Below are 14,880 nucleotides of genomic sequence, written 5' to 3' on the forward strand. Positions count from 1 at the left end.
TTAAAGAGAAATAATATTTTGAAAAGATATTTCAAAATGAGGCGTATATAAATAGTTATATAATATAAACACATGTTCCAATATGTCACCCATATTAGATTGGTTGTTAATCATACAAATGTCATAGTTATATTTATTTTTTAAGAATATCAAAGAAGAATATATTATTATTAAACATGTCTATTAACATAGATATTAAGTTAAAACGTGCCAGTAAAATATATCATGAAGGGGTTCGTCTTATTTATTATTTTGCAGTAAACAATAATAATAACCAGTAATATTGAGGTTATATTTTAGGAGGTTGTCGTTGGTCTTATATTATTACAAACTAATTCCGATTTAAAACATGATGGTATATTTTTAACAATGGAAGGTTCTGTTAATTTACAATTGAGTTCCAAAAATGTTGGTATTTTTGAAGCATTTTATAATTCTGTCAAGGTTAGTTAATCATTTTTTTTTGCAGTATGCTATTAAAATAATTTTACGTAATATTAAAATTAACAATTAATTGACATTATTTACTACAGCCTATTCAGTTAGTACAATATACTGTGGATGTTGCACCTCCTGGAAAAATATCAAGTAGTAGAATACCTTTTGAAATACCATTCGAATTACCATTAAGGCCACGAGGAAAGAAACCATTGTATGAAACTTATCATGGAGTTTTTGTTAATATACAATATTTAATACGCTGTGACATAAAGAGGAACTTTCTTGCAAAAGATGTAAGCAAGTCGTTGGAATTTATTGTAGAAGACAAGTACACCGTTAAAGTTGATAAAGAACATAGTAAAATAGTATTTTTTAAGATAACACCGGAATCTTTACAAAATGCAAAAGACAAAACTAATGTTCCAAGATTTTGCATTTCAGGAAGATTAGATTCGTTGTATTGCAAAATTTCAGAACCTCTTAAAGGCGAGGTAAAAATATTAATTCAATGAGAATGTATAATTATATTATTTCTTTCTAAATTATATTTTTATACAATTTCAATTTGTATATTTAAGGTAGTAATTGAACATTGTGAAGCTGTTATAAAATCAATTGAATTGCAATTGGTAAGAGTAGAAACGTGTGGCTGTGCTGAGGGATATTCGAGAGATGGTAAATATAAAATTAACATATAAATAACAATAAATAAATTAATTGAATTATTCTCAAAAAGAATAATATATATTTTATAGCAACAGAAATACAAAATATACAAATAGGAGAAGGAAATATATGTACGAATTTGCCTATACCTATTTACATGATATTTCCAAGATTATTCACTTGTCCTACATTAAGTACAAGTAATTTTAAAGTTGGTAAGAAATTGTTTACGATACTAAAGTATAGAGGAAGAAGAAAAAAGTGATTTTTTCTTTTCTTTTTTTTTTTTTAATGCTTATTCAGTTGAGTATTTAATATTGCATTTTATTTCATTTCAGAATTTGAAGTAAATCTTATCATTATATTCGAAGACGATTATTTAGTCACTGAAAATTTTCCTATAATACTTTCCAGATGCTAGCAATCATTTGGTATATAAAAATATAAACTGTAGTAATAGTATGTATAAATGCAATTATCTTAAGTTAATTAAATAATGTATTCATTTTACATTATTTTTAAATAATATATTATTTTATATCAAATATTTTTATATATATATATTAGTTTATATAAAATGAAGTATAAGAAGTAATTATAGTTAATATGCGATAGAAATTTTTTCTATATTTAAAAGTGTAAATTAAAAGATATTTTTTATGCCCAAACAACAACATCAGCTTTTTATAAGTAACAATGTGTATTCATTAGAGTTTAGATTATTTTAGATTATTAAATTTTATTCAAGTTTTTATCTTGTTTTAATCAAGTCCAGTTTTTTGGACAAGCAATCTATAATATTTTTCTACTTGTTTATTATGCGTCAGTCCAACTGAAGCTAATAATATGACATATCCAAGCATAAAAGTTAACAATTTATGCTGCCTAAACCACTCCAATAGTCCCGAGCTTTCATCATTCCTAAAATATAAGAAATATATTTAATTCAAATCTATTTGAATTTTATATACAATATAGAAAATATTGATAAAGATTATTCAAGAAATATTACCTCGTTGGTTGAACTTCTTGACTATATACAAGAAGATAACGAATTCTTACCAAATCACTATTGGTAACTAAATAATATTTATTTGGAACTGATTCAGATGATGTATTTTGTATTCTAGCTTTTGGATTATGTTTTTTTATGGCAGGATGATTAATAAGTTCACATAGAGCAACACAACTCAATTCACTACCTAGAACACTACCACCCCATCCATAGCCAACAGGACTATATGGTAAACTTACTCCTAATTCACTTGAAAGATATATTCCTTTTCCATACAATGATTTCTAACAACAAAATTAACAAATACCATTTATAAACATTATATAGATTTCATTAAGTGTATATATGTCTCAAAAAAAAAATCCAATATTAATATTATTATTAATTTTACCTTACACATGTTCTGTTGTAAACCATAGTGCAAAATGGAATGAAAATTTTCTAAACGACTGCCATGATAAGCATATAACGTGGAATAACCTTGTCCATTAGATTTCCATTTTTCCTCTGCAGTTGATTGCTTTGCACTTGCTACTTGAAATATTAAATTTGGTGGTGCAACTTGCATTTCTGAAGGTATTTTTTTTAATACAGAATCATACTGTAATAAATCAACTTTATCAGTATTATTATTATAAAAATGTAATTTTGGAATATTATATTATTAACTTTTGCAATATATATTGAGACTTACATTATCCTTACTTATACTTTTAATATAAGGATCTCTTAATCTTATTAGCACCCAATGTAACAAGTCTATTGCTGGTCCATAATTAGCATATACATTTGGCTCATGAAGTTCTCTTAATATTACTGCCAATGGAGGTATCAGTTCTACGGTCTTTCTCTATTGATATATAAAATAGAAATATAAGAAGACCATTAATATAATTGATATTTGATTTGCTGATAGAAATAAATCTAAATTAATGTTAAAACATATAAAAACCATTTTTGGGTATTATACCAAAGCTTCGATATCCTTGCATTCATTTTTTACATACATAGGTGGAAATGGTCGTAAACAAGTATCACAACGATATGTATTACATGCTGCTACAAATAGTGACCACTTTAAATCTGCAGCTTTTGGATCCTTTTCAAGTAAATGTTTAAGAAGTACAATTTTCTTGTCTGCATCATCTTGATAAGGTGTGGTATCCATTTTTGTACTATGTAGTATATCCAAATTCATTTCAAGTGACTTATCCTCCTTGTTAATGTCCATTTTATTATTGCACTTAGATTTGATTGCATTCATTTGATGACTTTTCTCCATGCATTCCATTGTTAATAATAAATTATTGAATCTATATATATATTAATTATTATAATGACTTTTTTTTTATTATTAATACATTTTGATAAGAATATTTTTGTATAGTGTCTCTTTGATAAATTAACAAAGATATTTAATATATTTAAATAGTATTTTTTTACTAACAAATTTAAAAAGTTATTATTGTTATTTATTTATTTATTAATTATTATAGATTAATCTTTAAAAAAAAAGAATTGAATTTCTTTATATATATATTTACTTTAAATTAGGCAGTATTTTCACTAGCTTATAAGTTATGTTTATACAGAACTGTCAAAACTAGTCAGCTGATATATTTTTTAGATTTAAATGTTACTAGAGACACTATATATGTTTATGAAGAGAAACATAAAAAACATTTAAAATAACGTTAGAAAATTATTTAAATTATTTGTTTAAAAAAATGTAAATATATCATTTTTACATGTGTAGTATGTAAATAAATTTAATAAGTGCACTTATTGAATCTTCATTGACTCAGATTTGTTTTCTCACTGTTGGACAAATTTTGATGATCTAGTAAAACTGTTTTGATTTTTTCGAAAAGATTTACTAAAGAAAAAAAAAATAACAAATAGTTTGCAATTCTTTTTGGATTAAAGTTAAGTGCTTTTTGTAACATTGTGTTTTATCTTTTTATAAATTAATTAATCATTAATAAATATGACTTTTATCAGTGTATTATAAAATATAACCTATCTTTCTTCTTATAGTTTAATGTAAACATATACGTTGTCAGAGTGTTTTTAAAAAAGATGTGAATAAAATAATGAACATATTATATGTTTTTCAAAATAATATTAAATAATAATAATAATAATAATAATAATAATAATAATAATAATAATAATATAAAATGAATTTATATATATTATATACTCTAATTCATAAGAGAGAGAGAGAGAGAGAGTATATCTGAATATTTTTACCATTGGAAAATTTGATATCCTTTTTTTTAGCCTTAAATTTAAAACATTTCCACACATTACCACAATTATTATCGATACAAATAATTAAACTTGCTGCCTGATAAAAAATACTTACACTTATGTTACAAGAAATTTATATAAAATATTGACACATTTTTTTTCTAATAAGTTTCGAGATTTATGATTTACGATACTTTATTTTTTCTATTTGTTTTGATATTCGTTTGTCAAATTTATGCGTTTTCAATTATATACATATATATATATATATATATATATGTTTATACATACATACATACATACATACATACATAGATACATGTACATTTATATATTTATCAAATAGATGGAAGTTTGATTAAAAAAAAAGAAAACAAAGTATACAAAATATTTTTCTAATCATTTTATTAGATAACTTATAAAAATTCTAATTGCGTATAAAAATTTGTGTTTAAAAATTGATAAAGTATGATATACTGTATATTGGTGTGATTACCGTATTAAAAAATATATACAATATGTAGCTAATGCTACCCAATGGCTAGCGAATCCAAGTTCAGACCATTTTTTAATAGTATGAGTATAACTATATCCTGTTTCTTGTAATTCAGAAGTATCAAACATAAGACCTAAGTATGCTAAATGAAATATTGTTAATACTGTAAACATGATATTTATCGCAATAACCCACCAACAATTGTTAGGATTATATAAGTGGGTACATTTGTTTTGAGCGCATTCCTTTGATGCTATGCATGCGTCGAAAATATTAGCAAACATTATTCTAAGTTGATGTTCTACGTATGTGTATAAACCGAGACTCAATAATACTGCTCCCAATTGAAAATTAAATCCATGTAAAAGAGAACTCACTAGATATGTAATAATTACTGCTCCAAATTTTCCTAAATACTTTAGACTTGGACGGAATATATCTAAAAACAATAAACAAACAAAAAGAACAATGAACAAATATAATACTTGTTAAAATAAGTCAAATGTTCATTTCTAACGTACATTTTTTTAACCAGAAATGCATTGGCATATTCCAATAAACAACAACTTGGACGAGTGAACGTGGTAGTTCAATTTCTAATGGTTTAACAATAGATATTAATGAGAATGGATATCCTCCTAAAAATGATATAGCCGATGCCAAATATGAAATAAAATAATGTGATGTTCTGAATGATAATGCATCTCTATATGCTAATAACCACCTAAAACATAATCAAATTTTAATTGACAATAATGAAAATAGAACATTGTATATTTTGATACTAACATCCATGAATCATCTGGAAGCATCCAATGTATCCAACAATTTGACATACTTAAGAAAAGGAATGAACAAGAAGTAAATCCAATTACGATCAATAACCACCACTTTCCCTACAATATAACAATTATTTAAAAACAGGTAAAATAATGTAGATAAAATGAATGAATGAATTATAATAAGATCACAATAACTATACTTGTTGATTTGGTCGACGTAAAGCCAAATAATCTTTCATTGGAACCCATGGACCTAAGAATGAAGTAGCTGCACAGAACATATATCCCATGTAACTATAAAAATCTGGAATGTCATTAGATTCAATACTATCTGCAGCAACGCTAATAGTTCTCATTGCCATGGTCATAATAATGCTGCGTACTTTATGCCAAATGACTGGTTTCATATAAAATTCACTGTAAAATAAAATCATGATTTAAATCTTAATTATTGATAATTGAATATATGTTAGAATAATATATATACCTGTAGACAATGATAAACAGTGATGGTAAAAAGACTGCTATCTCTTTATAATACTTCTTTGGTAAATTTAAAGTAATATAAGAAAATACAACAAATAATACTAATAAAAATAAACATTCTTCTGCGTAATGCTGAGTGATACATATTCCAATAACCATTGATAGTCCATGAAACAATTTATCAGAAATAGATTCTGCAACATTTAAATAATATCATTAAATGTACGTGTAATAAATAATATTTATTAGATAAATCAAAATTCTTACGCATTTGTGATATAAGTCGAAAAATAAACATTGCAAGAAACAATGGTAATATATAAAATCCTGTATCGTAGAACGTAGGGGTGAGACAATATTCATTAAGTTCAGATAACGTTTCTCCTTCTGCATCTTCGTATTCATAATCATACTCTGGTAAATGACGATGACCAAATCCAACGAAATAATCATTTTCATCATCATAATACACTGAAGTATCAACATCATCCATCACAGCTATTTATTCTTCAAAAACTTAATGCAACATCCTATTTTATAACCTGAATGTGTCCTAAATAATTATACAAAAAAATAAATTATTATTATTAATAATAATAATAATAATAATAATAATAATAATAATAAATTGTTACGTTATTAATATTAAATATAATAAAATAAATATTAATTATGTGAACATTTTGAACGCACCCAACGATCATTTTACACAAATAAACATATTTAACTTAATATATTAAACGAATAAATTAATTTTTTGTATTAATTGTGCTTATTACATATTAATATATTGATATAATGATTAATAATCAATATGATTATTATTAATAAATAGAATAAATATTAAATTACACGATACTCCATAAATATACTTTAAGACAATCATCCCCTCTTTAGTATGATGGCCGAAAATACCATCATTTATGGGTTTTTATACGATGCATGAATATAACCTATATTAAAGTTATTATAAATTAATCTTTTGTGTTATTCATAGAAATTGTCAGTAATCAGGGAATAATTGAACAATGTTTTTTATATTTAATCAATTTTTAATATTTAATATTTATTGTAAAATTTTTAAAAATTTCAATATATTAATTAAAAGTATTTAATGTGAAACATTTTTAATTGTGAATATTTAGTAATTATCAACAAAAAATACAATAATGTTAAGTCAATGCATTGATACAGAAGAAGATGAAGAGGTTATATTTGAGGTATGTTATAGAAAATAATAAATAATTTAATATACCTATATGTCAATTTAATTATAATAACTTTATATCATTTTTAGGGTAGTGATATACATGAACATTTAGTTACATCAGGATATACAGATTTTGAAACTGCAATAGTTTTTAAAAATCAACAGACACCACAAAAGAAATCTATGTATATGGTATATATACTTCATTTTAATTTTACATACTTCAACTTGTTTATAATATAAATTAAATATATCTTTTTTAGAATATCAACATTATTAAAGATGTAGGTAAAATTATCTATAAATACATATTAGATTTGAAATCTTGGATAACGCAGGTACGTTCATTCATTCATTGAATTATAAAAATCAGTACACTAATTTCATGAAATTATTTTTTAACAGGACTGTGATTTATCCAAGGAACAATTGGACATTATTTTAAGTGCCAAAACGCTTTTAGATGATCATGCATCTGCAATTAATAGTTGTGCAGAGAAATATTTTCCTGTTGCTCCATGGAAGTATGTTTTTATCATAAATGTATGTATATATTGTTGAGACATCATTGACAAAGGATTTTGATTTATTTATTACAGGAAAGTGTTAAAGAATTTACTTGCTAGTGGTACGATAATAGCTTCTTCTACGTACTTAATGTTTTATAAACATAACAAAGCATTAAATGCTATGATAATATTTTTTACATTATACTACGCTGGTTATAGAAATTACCAAAATCTATGGGCACATAAAGAACTGAAGCAATTAGTATTATTACAAAATGAATTTTATGATTTATGTAGTAAAGGATTAAAAATTTTGAAACACGGTTATAAAATAAAAATGAATTCTAAGAAAACTAATCAACAATTGCAGTAAGTATATATATACACACATTTAACAAATAATATGTTCTAATTTTAATTTTATATATATTCAAATTAGTATGCTCATGGGAGAAAGATTAACGTACTTACAACCAATAATGGAAAATTTAATGAAATGTTTAGAAGATATTTGTCAAATTTATCATTATATCATTTCCATTATGATATCAAAATTTCCTAAACATTTGTATAATCAAATTATAAGAACAACGTTTGAAGATAATGTATTTCAACTACGTGGAGAAATTAATTATGAAGCATTGAAGGTGATTATATATATAAAAAAAAAAACAAAATTCTGAATTCTATTATCTTTGTACTAATTACACATTGTATATTTTTTACACAGCAATTGTATTATACTTATATTCTTATGCAATCAGAATTATTATATTTATTGGCTATTACATATGATATTAAAACATGGTCTTCAACTTATGATAAGATTTCCAAAGCTAATGTAATTTATATTATTTATAAATTGAATAAACAATTGACAAAATATAATCATAAATTATCTCAATACATTAATTCTTATTATAATTACAAAATAGAACCAGTTCAACATAATTACAGGTAAATGATCGCAATTAAATATATGTTAATAACAAATTTAATGTCACATTAATAAATCATTTTTATTTTTAGGAATCTCGTTACATCCAAATGGCAAGACGTTTATTTACATTTAAATTTAACATTAAATAAAATTCAACAGGCCTACGATCAAATAATATCAATGATTAATGATATCGATATTTGTACTGACGATACTTCAATTAATAATGAAATGTTAGAAAGAATGATGGAGAAAATGAATGAAGCATATAAACAAATAGATGGAGCTAGAAATTTTGCTGAATTTAGTAGTTTATTAATAACAAAAGCAAAGTATAAAAATTTCAAAATGAATGATACAAAGGAAGATATTAAAATAGAAAATGTGAGTGATTATTTGCCAGTAATAATTGATAAAGAACCAGAAATACTTGATGAAGTGTTTGAGGAATATATTAAAGAGGAATATTTGAAACCTTTGTATGAAGAAGATGAAGAAATCTTATTAAAAGAATATAAATTGGATAAATTGCTGGCAAAGAATTTTATGAGCGAATTAAAGGAAGCTTTGATTGATAAACATAAAACTATGTCAGAAAGAGAATCTAAAGCACTTCAACGTATGTACAAAAATGTAATAAATAGTGCTAATGATTTAGAAATTAATAACGTCAAATCTTCGATACCTATACCACCTCCAATGCCTTCTTTGGTCAATAATTCTAAATCGTTATGTTATAATGATTCTATTAGTTATGATCATAATCAAATTTTGTCCACTAAATCAGCGAATACATCGGATATTCCAGTATCTGATAAACAAGTGTTAAATGTAAATAATGATGATGTAAAAAGTGTTAAAGAATATGTGAACATTGACGATGAAGATAAGGATAATGATTGTAAAGCATTATCATTGAAAAATTTTCAAAATCCTATTATGCAATTTGGATTAAATAAGCCTCCTCCTCAGTTATTTTCTATGAATGAAGAAATGTTTATAGGTAGTGGGGAAAATTCGGAAAGTGATGTGGAACCAGAGAATGATTCAGTTGCATAGTATTTTGTATTCACATATATCAAAATAAATAATAACAAATTTGAATATTTCTTTTTTTTTTTTTAAATATAAATAATACTAATAAGAAGTATTAATAAAAATATTGCCACCAACGTTATTATTTTTAATCAATTATATTTTTGATTGTTCGGTAAGAAATTGTATAAATTTGATCTTCATAAATGGTAGCATCTGTCACAATTAAAAGTTTTCAATTAAAAATATGAAATTTTAATTTCTTTAGCAAGACACAATTGATTATTGATAGTACTTTTTTTTACATAGTCCTTTTTGTAATGTAATATTTTTTGTTAATAATTTTTGTAATTTATATATAATTTCAGATTTGTTTTGAACTATTTTCAATGCCATTGCCATTTTTGGCATACTTTCCTCACATACAGTAATACATTTTACTGTTATTCTATTCTTTAGCATCTTTGTTTTTTTTTTTTTTTTAGGTAAGAAAAATATGTATACTGTATTTTTATGTAACATCTTTTATATAACAGTAGTACATATATTTAATAAGTATATGTGTCCTGTTTTATTTTACAGTCGTGGAATAACTCATATATATATATACTATATATATATATATATGTCTGAAATATTATTTCACAAAAAGACATATATAATTAATAATCAGAGACAATTAATATCGATATTGTTGCAAAAGAATCTTGAATGACGATGTAAATCTAGTTTAATGTAAGATGACAAATACAGCATTCATTATTCAAATGGAATGATTTTCCTTTGTGTAAGTTATTTTGAAACATGAAATTTGATATATATATATATATTATATCCATATTAACACTCATGCCATTTGTAACCAGCACAAATGTATCCACACACTTGCAAAACAAAACATTATAATAGATGCTGTTAAATGCATCGCAGTCTTAATGAAAAGACTATTAGTAATTAATAATTATTTCAAAGATAATCTATCCTTTAGTAAATTATCACTGGAACTATTATGTATATAATATACAAATGTATGCAATATATTTTTAGATATAAGCATCATCTTTGTGTACTATGTACAGATCAGTATCACGAGTTCATTATTATTGTAGGCTTTTTAAATAAATAATTAATTTTTGCACAAAAAAATTATAAGAACTTTGCTAGAAATCGTGATTAATAAAAAATAATTATGCCTATAATATATTGTACGTATTTTCTTCAAAGTAAATGAAAAAAAAAAAAAAAAAAAAAAAAAAAATTACTTTGAAAATAAAATTAATTCATTATTTTATTGTGCGATGATCATAGTTGTTTAGAACCTTCTGTTTGTTTTGTTTTAGGTGGAACACCTGGTGTTAATGATGGATTGTCCACATTGGATTTGGAATTACTTGTTAAAATTTCGGCTGATTTTTCTGTACTACTTGTTTCAATGGTTGAAATTTTAAATTTTTTTTTAGGCTCATAAATATCATCTGTTAATTCTTCTTTTCCAAGTGGTTTTTCTTTTGTAACGGGTGTAGCAGGAACTGGTGAAATTGGTGGAACAGGCACTTCTTGCGAGCATTGACTTTCTTTTTGTAAGATTTTTTGAATTTGCTCATCTGCTTCTAATATTTCTTCCTTATCCATCATTTCAATTAGTTCATCTAATTGTTTTTTATTTAATTTCACATCTTCTTTTTCTATAAGTTCTATAATCTACAAAAAGAATAATATTTAAATATAAATATAATAATATTCTAATTACAATATATATCATCTCTCATTATATTTCAATATTATAAATCATACCTTTAAAACATTTTCAAGTTTAATAGCACCATCTTTATCGTCGTCCATTTGTTTTAATATTTCAGCTATTCTTTTGATTTTAGGTTGATCTGATACATTTTGTATTTGTTTTATAGTTGCAATAAGTTCATCTATTTTGACTAATTCTTCAACAGTTTTAGATTCCTTTTGTTCTTCTGGACTTAAAGATTGTATTTTCTTTTTAACTTGTTTTTCTGATTGTTCTAGTTCTAATAAAACTGCATCAGCCTTCTGAATCATCTTGTTAATTTTATTAAATAATCTGTTAGCTCCTTTGGATATTTTAATATTGTCAACATCAACTTCACCCTTTGCTTCAGCTTTTATTTGATATAATTCTTTAACATCCTCTTGATATTCTGCCATCTCTTCCTTAAGCTCTTTCAATTCTTCCTTTTCTACAGTCATTTTCTTTTTATCCTAAAATATAATAAAAATAAATTTTGTGTTATTAGGTACAAAAGGTACAAAAAAAAAAAAAATATCCATTAATTAAAATACAAACCTTGTCCAGTGTTTCAAGGGCTTGTTCAATAACTTTTACATCAGTTGCTGTAATTTCATCTTTTTTAGATTCCTTTTTAAAAGTAATAGGTATTGGTTCTGCTTCCTTCTTTTCTTTTTGTTTTTGTTCTTCTCTCTCTTCCTCAATTTTACGTTCTTCCATTTTAATAATTTCAATATTTGCTTTAAGATCAAGTTTTCCTTCTTTCTCTCCAATGGCACATGTAGTACGTGCAACCACTGTTTCAGGCAATGCTGATATAGTTGCTATTAATTTGTCTGACATAGGAATGGTGTCAGGTACCATAAGTGCTCGAGATAGAAGTAGTAAACTTGGTGGTACTTTTATATTCAAACTTAAATCTAACCATTGCGATAGTTGTTCTCTTAGTTTAGCATCTGGCATTCCATATGCTCGCATAGCACGTGCTCTGCAAGCTTGTTGTAATTCACTCCTCGTTAAACTATCTACACCTTCTTTTTGAATTAACTGTTCATTGAAAAAAATAAAGAATTAAGATTGTATTTATAATAATTTTCATTAAAATTAAGCATAATCAATCAAAAACATACCTTATCATCAGCAGCAAGACTTCTTAATCGCATTCGAAGTAGAAAACGTAAAAAGTTTGTAGTACCAAGTCTTTGAACGTCCAATACTCTACATAAAGCAATTAATTGTGGTCGAGATAAGGAATCTAAAGTAATTTCATCCTCGAAAAGTTTACTAAATCTCATGATATCTTCGTTACTCGCCACATTACCGGTTGTTCTAATTTTATAAAAAAATTCAGCAAACTCTTTGGCTTTTTCAGATTTATGATCAGATGATTGCAATGACATATCATCTAACGTTTGTTGTAAAAATTTGGCCATCTCAATTTTAACCTGAAATAATTATTTAATATATTCATTCATTAATAAGATAATATGATTAATATTTTCAATAGAAATTAATAATATAATTAATAATTGTGTATATTATATTATATTACCTTTAAAGCTTGCTTCAATTTATCTTCCTTTTCAACTGCTGTTTGAAATGTTGATGGCAATAAACCAGGAAAGAATTTAATTACAACGGGAAGTAAGAATTCCATAAATGGTACAATGATGAATACGGAGAAAGGTATTAATCTAAACACGTCTCCTGTTGTTTTAACGAGCTAACAATAAATAAATTAATATTAAATATACATAATGTTTAAATAATAAAAGATGATTATTATCAAACTAAAAACATTAAGCCAATATTTGGCAAAATTTCAATAATACTTCTTATACATTGTGAATTTACTTATATTATTATTAAACATGATATAATATAAGATAGATTAAAACTGAAATTATAATTTGAAGAATTTTACAAGTACATACCAATCTATGTTCTCTTCTACTTAATTCTTTACCCTGTAAGATTCTCCAAATCAATTTGGCAGAAACTTTCATATCTAATCCTAGTAATCGAAAGCCATGATAATAATGTAATATTTCATTTTTCACTCTTTCCAATAATGGAGGTTTCTTTTCTGTTAAAGCTTTATCAGTCGATGAAACAATAGGCTGACATTTACTTTCGATTGATTTTTCTTTCAATTCTTTTCGTTCTTTGATATTTTTAACAGTTTCTTCAATTTTAGATGATGGTTCTTGACCATGGTAAATGAAAGATCTCGAAAATGAACGAGTTTGTAGATACATCATATTTTTTGAATGAGTATCCAATAGAACAAGGTCTGTTGAAGTTTGATTGCATGTTGATCTCTTTAAATCTATACATATAAGACTTGGAATAGAATTAGTATGATTACTACTATACCATGATTTTAGACACCAATATTCTGAAAGATAAAAAGACACAAATTATTAATTAATAAATAAAAACATTTATATTAAATGTTGCACATTAAAGAAAAATATATTATTAACTATTTAAACATAATTAAAAAATACAAATTTAAGATAACAATTCATACATAAACATTAAAAAATAAATAAATGCATAATAGTATAATGAATTGATACCATATGAAAATATAACCTGTACAACGCATATTAAAATAAGATAACAAGTTAAGACAATTATTATAGAAATGATATAATCATTTAAACAGAATTTCTATTACATCTCATGTACACTGTATTTTTCCATTGTTATGTAAATATAATAATATTGATCTCTTAATGATTTATCATATACATACATATAAAAAAATACACACAATACGCAATTACTATATATAAGTTGTTTTTAGAAAAATAATTATTTAATTGGTGATAGGAGTAATGGATAATAAAAATACGTACGTCTAATTAATCTTCCATGATTATTCGTTAAAGTTTTCGAATATATCAAAGGATTCATTTCGAATAATTATTGTAATGTTTTAACTATTATTCTCGGAACCGTGATTTACTATACCATGCAATACTAACCGACCATTACAAATTTTCCATTCTGAAGGTAATAAAACAGATTGAAAGGCTTATTTTCATTAATCGTTGATAAATTTTATTGAAACAGATCCGATTTACAAAATGCATATTAAGTGCATTTTGAATAACCAATCATGTAAATCTAGACTAACAATGTAATAAAAATTATGTAAATCTTGATTGACAATAAGTGCAACAACAAAATAACCTTTATTATATTAATAAATCTAAAACAAAAAGTAAAAAAGAAAGACAAGGTAATTTTTATTTTAAATTATTTATTGTTCATTTT

At 24.4% G+C, this 14,880-nt stretch overlaps 5 protein-coding genes across 8 annotated transcripts; 2 read left to right on the forward strand and 3 right to left on the reverse strand.

The window, feature by feature from the left end:
* Positions 1-63: 63 nt before the first annotated feature.
* LOC107066137 (vacuolar protein sorting-associated protein 26C) lies at positions 64-1,652 on the forward strand. Its single transcript, XM_015320475.2, has 6 exons — positions 64-233; positions 301-444; positions 534-932; positions 1,020-1,116; positions 1,197-1,322; positions 1,446-1,652. Exons 1-6 carry the CDS (start codon positions 177-179, stop codon positions 1,526-1,528), a joined length of 906 nt encoding a protein of 301 aa, XP_015175961.1. The 5' UTR covers positions 64-176; the 3' UTR covers positions 1,529-1,652.
* On the reverse strand, positions 1,583-3,792 carry LOC107066136 (Poly(ADP-ribose) polymerase 16). Of its 2 annotated transcripts, XM_015320474.2 has the most exons (6): positions 3,667-3,792; positions 3,093-3,435; positions 2,817-2,972; positions 2,514-2,723; positions 2,120-2,406; positions 1,583-2,028 (listed from the first exon to the last, which is right to left on the reverse strand). In XM_015320474.2, the coding sequence occupies exons 2-6, from the start codon at positions 3,411-3,413 to the stop codon at positions 1,869-1,871; spliced, it is 1,134 nt and encodes a 377-aa protein (XP_015175960.1). In that variant the 5' UTR covers positions 3,414-3,435; positions 3,667-3,792; the 3' UTR covers positions 1,583-1,868. The 2 variants fall into 2 exon arrangements, with proteins under 2 accessions (XP_015175960.1, XP_089033559.1); XM_089177433.1 differs by lacking the exon at positions 3,667-3,792 and having other exon boundaries at positions 3,093-3,652.
* Positions 3,793-4,763: 971 nt separating this feature from the next.
* Positions 4,764-7,534, reverse strand: por (Protein-serine O-palmitoleoyltransferase por). Of its 3 annotated transcripts, none has more exons than XM_015320457.2 (7): positions 7,395-7,534; positions 6,407-6,692; positions 6,141-6,333; positions 5,854-6,070; positions 5,661-5,767; positions 5,393-5,595; positions 4,764-5,310 (listed from the first exon to the last, which is right to left on the reverse strand). In XM_015320457.2, the coding sequence occupies exons 2-7, from the start codon at positions 6,630-6,632 to the stop codon at positions 4,868-4,870; spliced, it is 1,389 nt and encodes a 462-aa protein (XP_015175943.1). In that variant the 5' UTR covers positions 6,633-6,692; positions 7,395-7,534; the 3' UTR covers positions 4,764-4,867. The 3 variants fall into 3 exon arrangements, with proteins under 3 accessions (XP_015175943.1, XP_015175944.1, XP_089033558.1); XM_015320458.2 differs by lacking the exon at positions 7,395-7,534 and adding an exon at positions 6,992-7,103; XM_089177432.1 differs by lacking the exon at positions 7,395-7,534 and adding an exon at positions 6,833-7,036.
* LOC107066123 (uncharacterized) lies at positions 7,219-11,091 on the forward strand. The gene is made up of 8 exons (XM_015320456.2): positions 7,219-7,359; positions 7,437-7,541; positions 7,613-7,687; positions 7,755-7,873; positions 7,949-8,227; positions 8,298-8,505; positions 8,589-8,815; positions 8,888-11,091. The coding sequence occupies exons 1-8, from the start codon at positions 7,309-7,311 to the stop codon at positions 9,855-9,857; spliced, it is 2,034 nt and encodes a 677-aa protein (XP_015175942.2). The 5' UTR covers positions 7,219-7,308; the 3' UTR covers positions 9,858-11,091.
* Letm1 (Leucine zipper and EF-hand containing transmembrane protein 1) lies at positions 10,297-14,621 on the reverse strand. Its single transcript, XM_015320459.2, has 7 exons — positions 14,460-14,621; positions 13,530-13,993; positions 13,148-13,318; positions 12,726-13,040; positions 12,154-12,642; positions 11,628-12,068; positions 10,297-11,534 (listed from the first exon to the last, which is right to left on the reverse strand). The coding sequence occupies exons 1-7, from the start codon at positions 14,515-14,517 to the stop codon at positions 11,136-11,138; spliced, it is 2,337 nt and encodes a 778-aa protein (XP_015175945.1). The 5' UTR covers positions 14,518-14,621; the 3' UTR covers positions 10,297-11,135.
* Positions 14,622-14,880: the final 259 nt, after the last annotated feature.

The sequence above is a fragment of the Polistes dominula genome, unplaced genomic scaffold (genome assembly GCF_049000335.1).
Source record: "Polistes dominula isolate Pdom_NZ unplaced genomic scaffold, Pdom_raw_medaka contig_20, whole genome shotgun sequence".
NCBI lineage: Eukaryota > Metazoa > Arthropoda > Insecta > Hymenoptera > Vespidae > Polistes > Polistes dominula.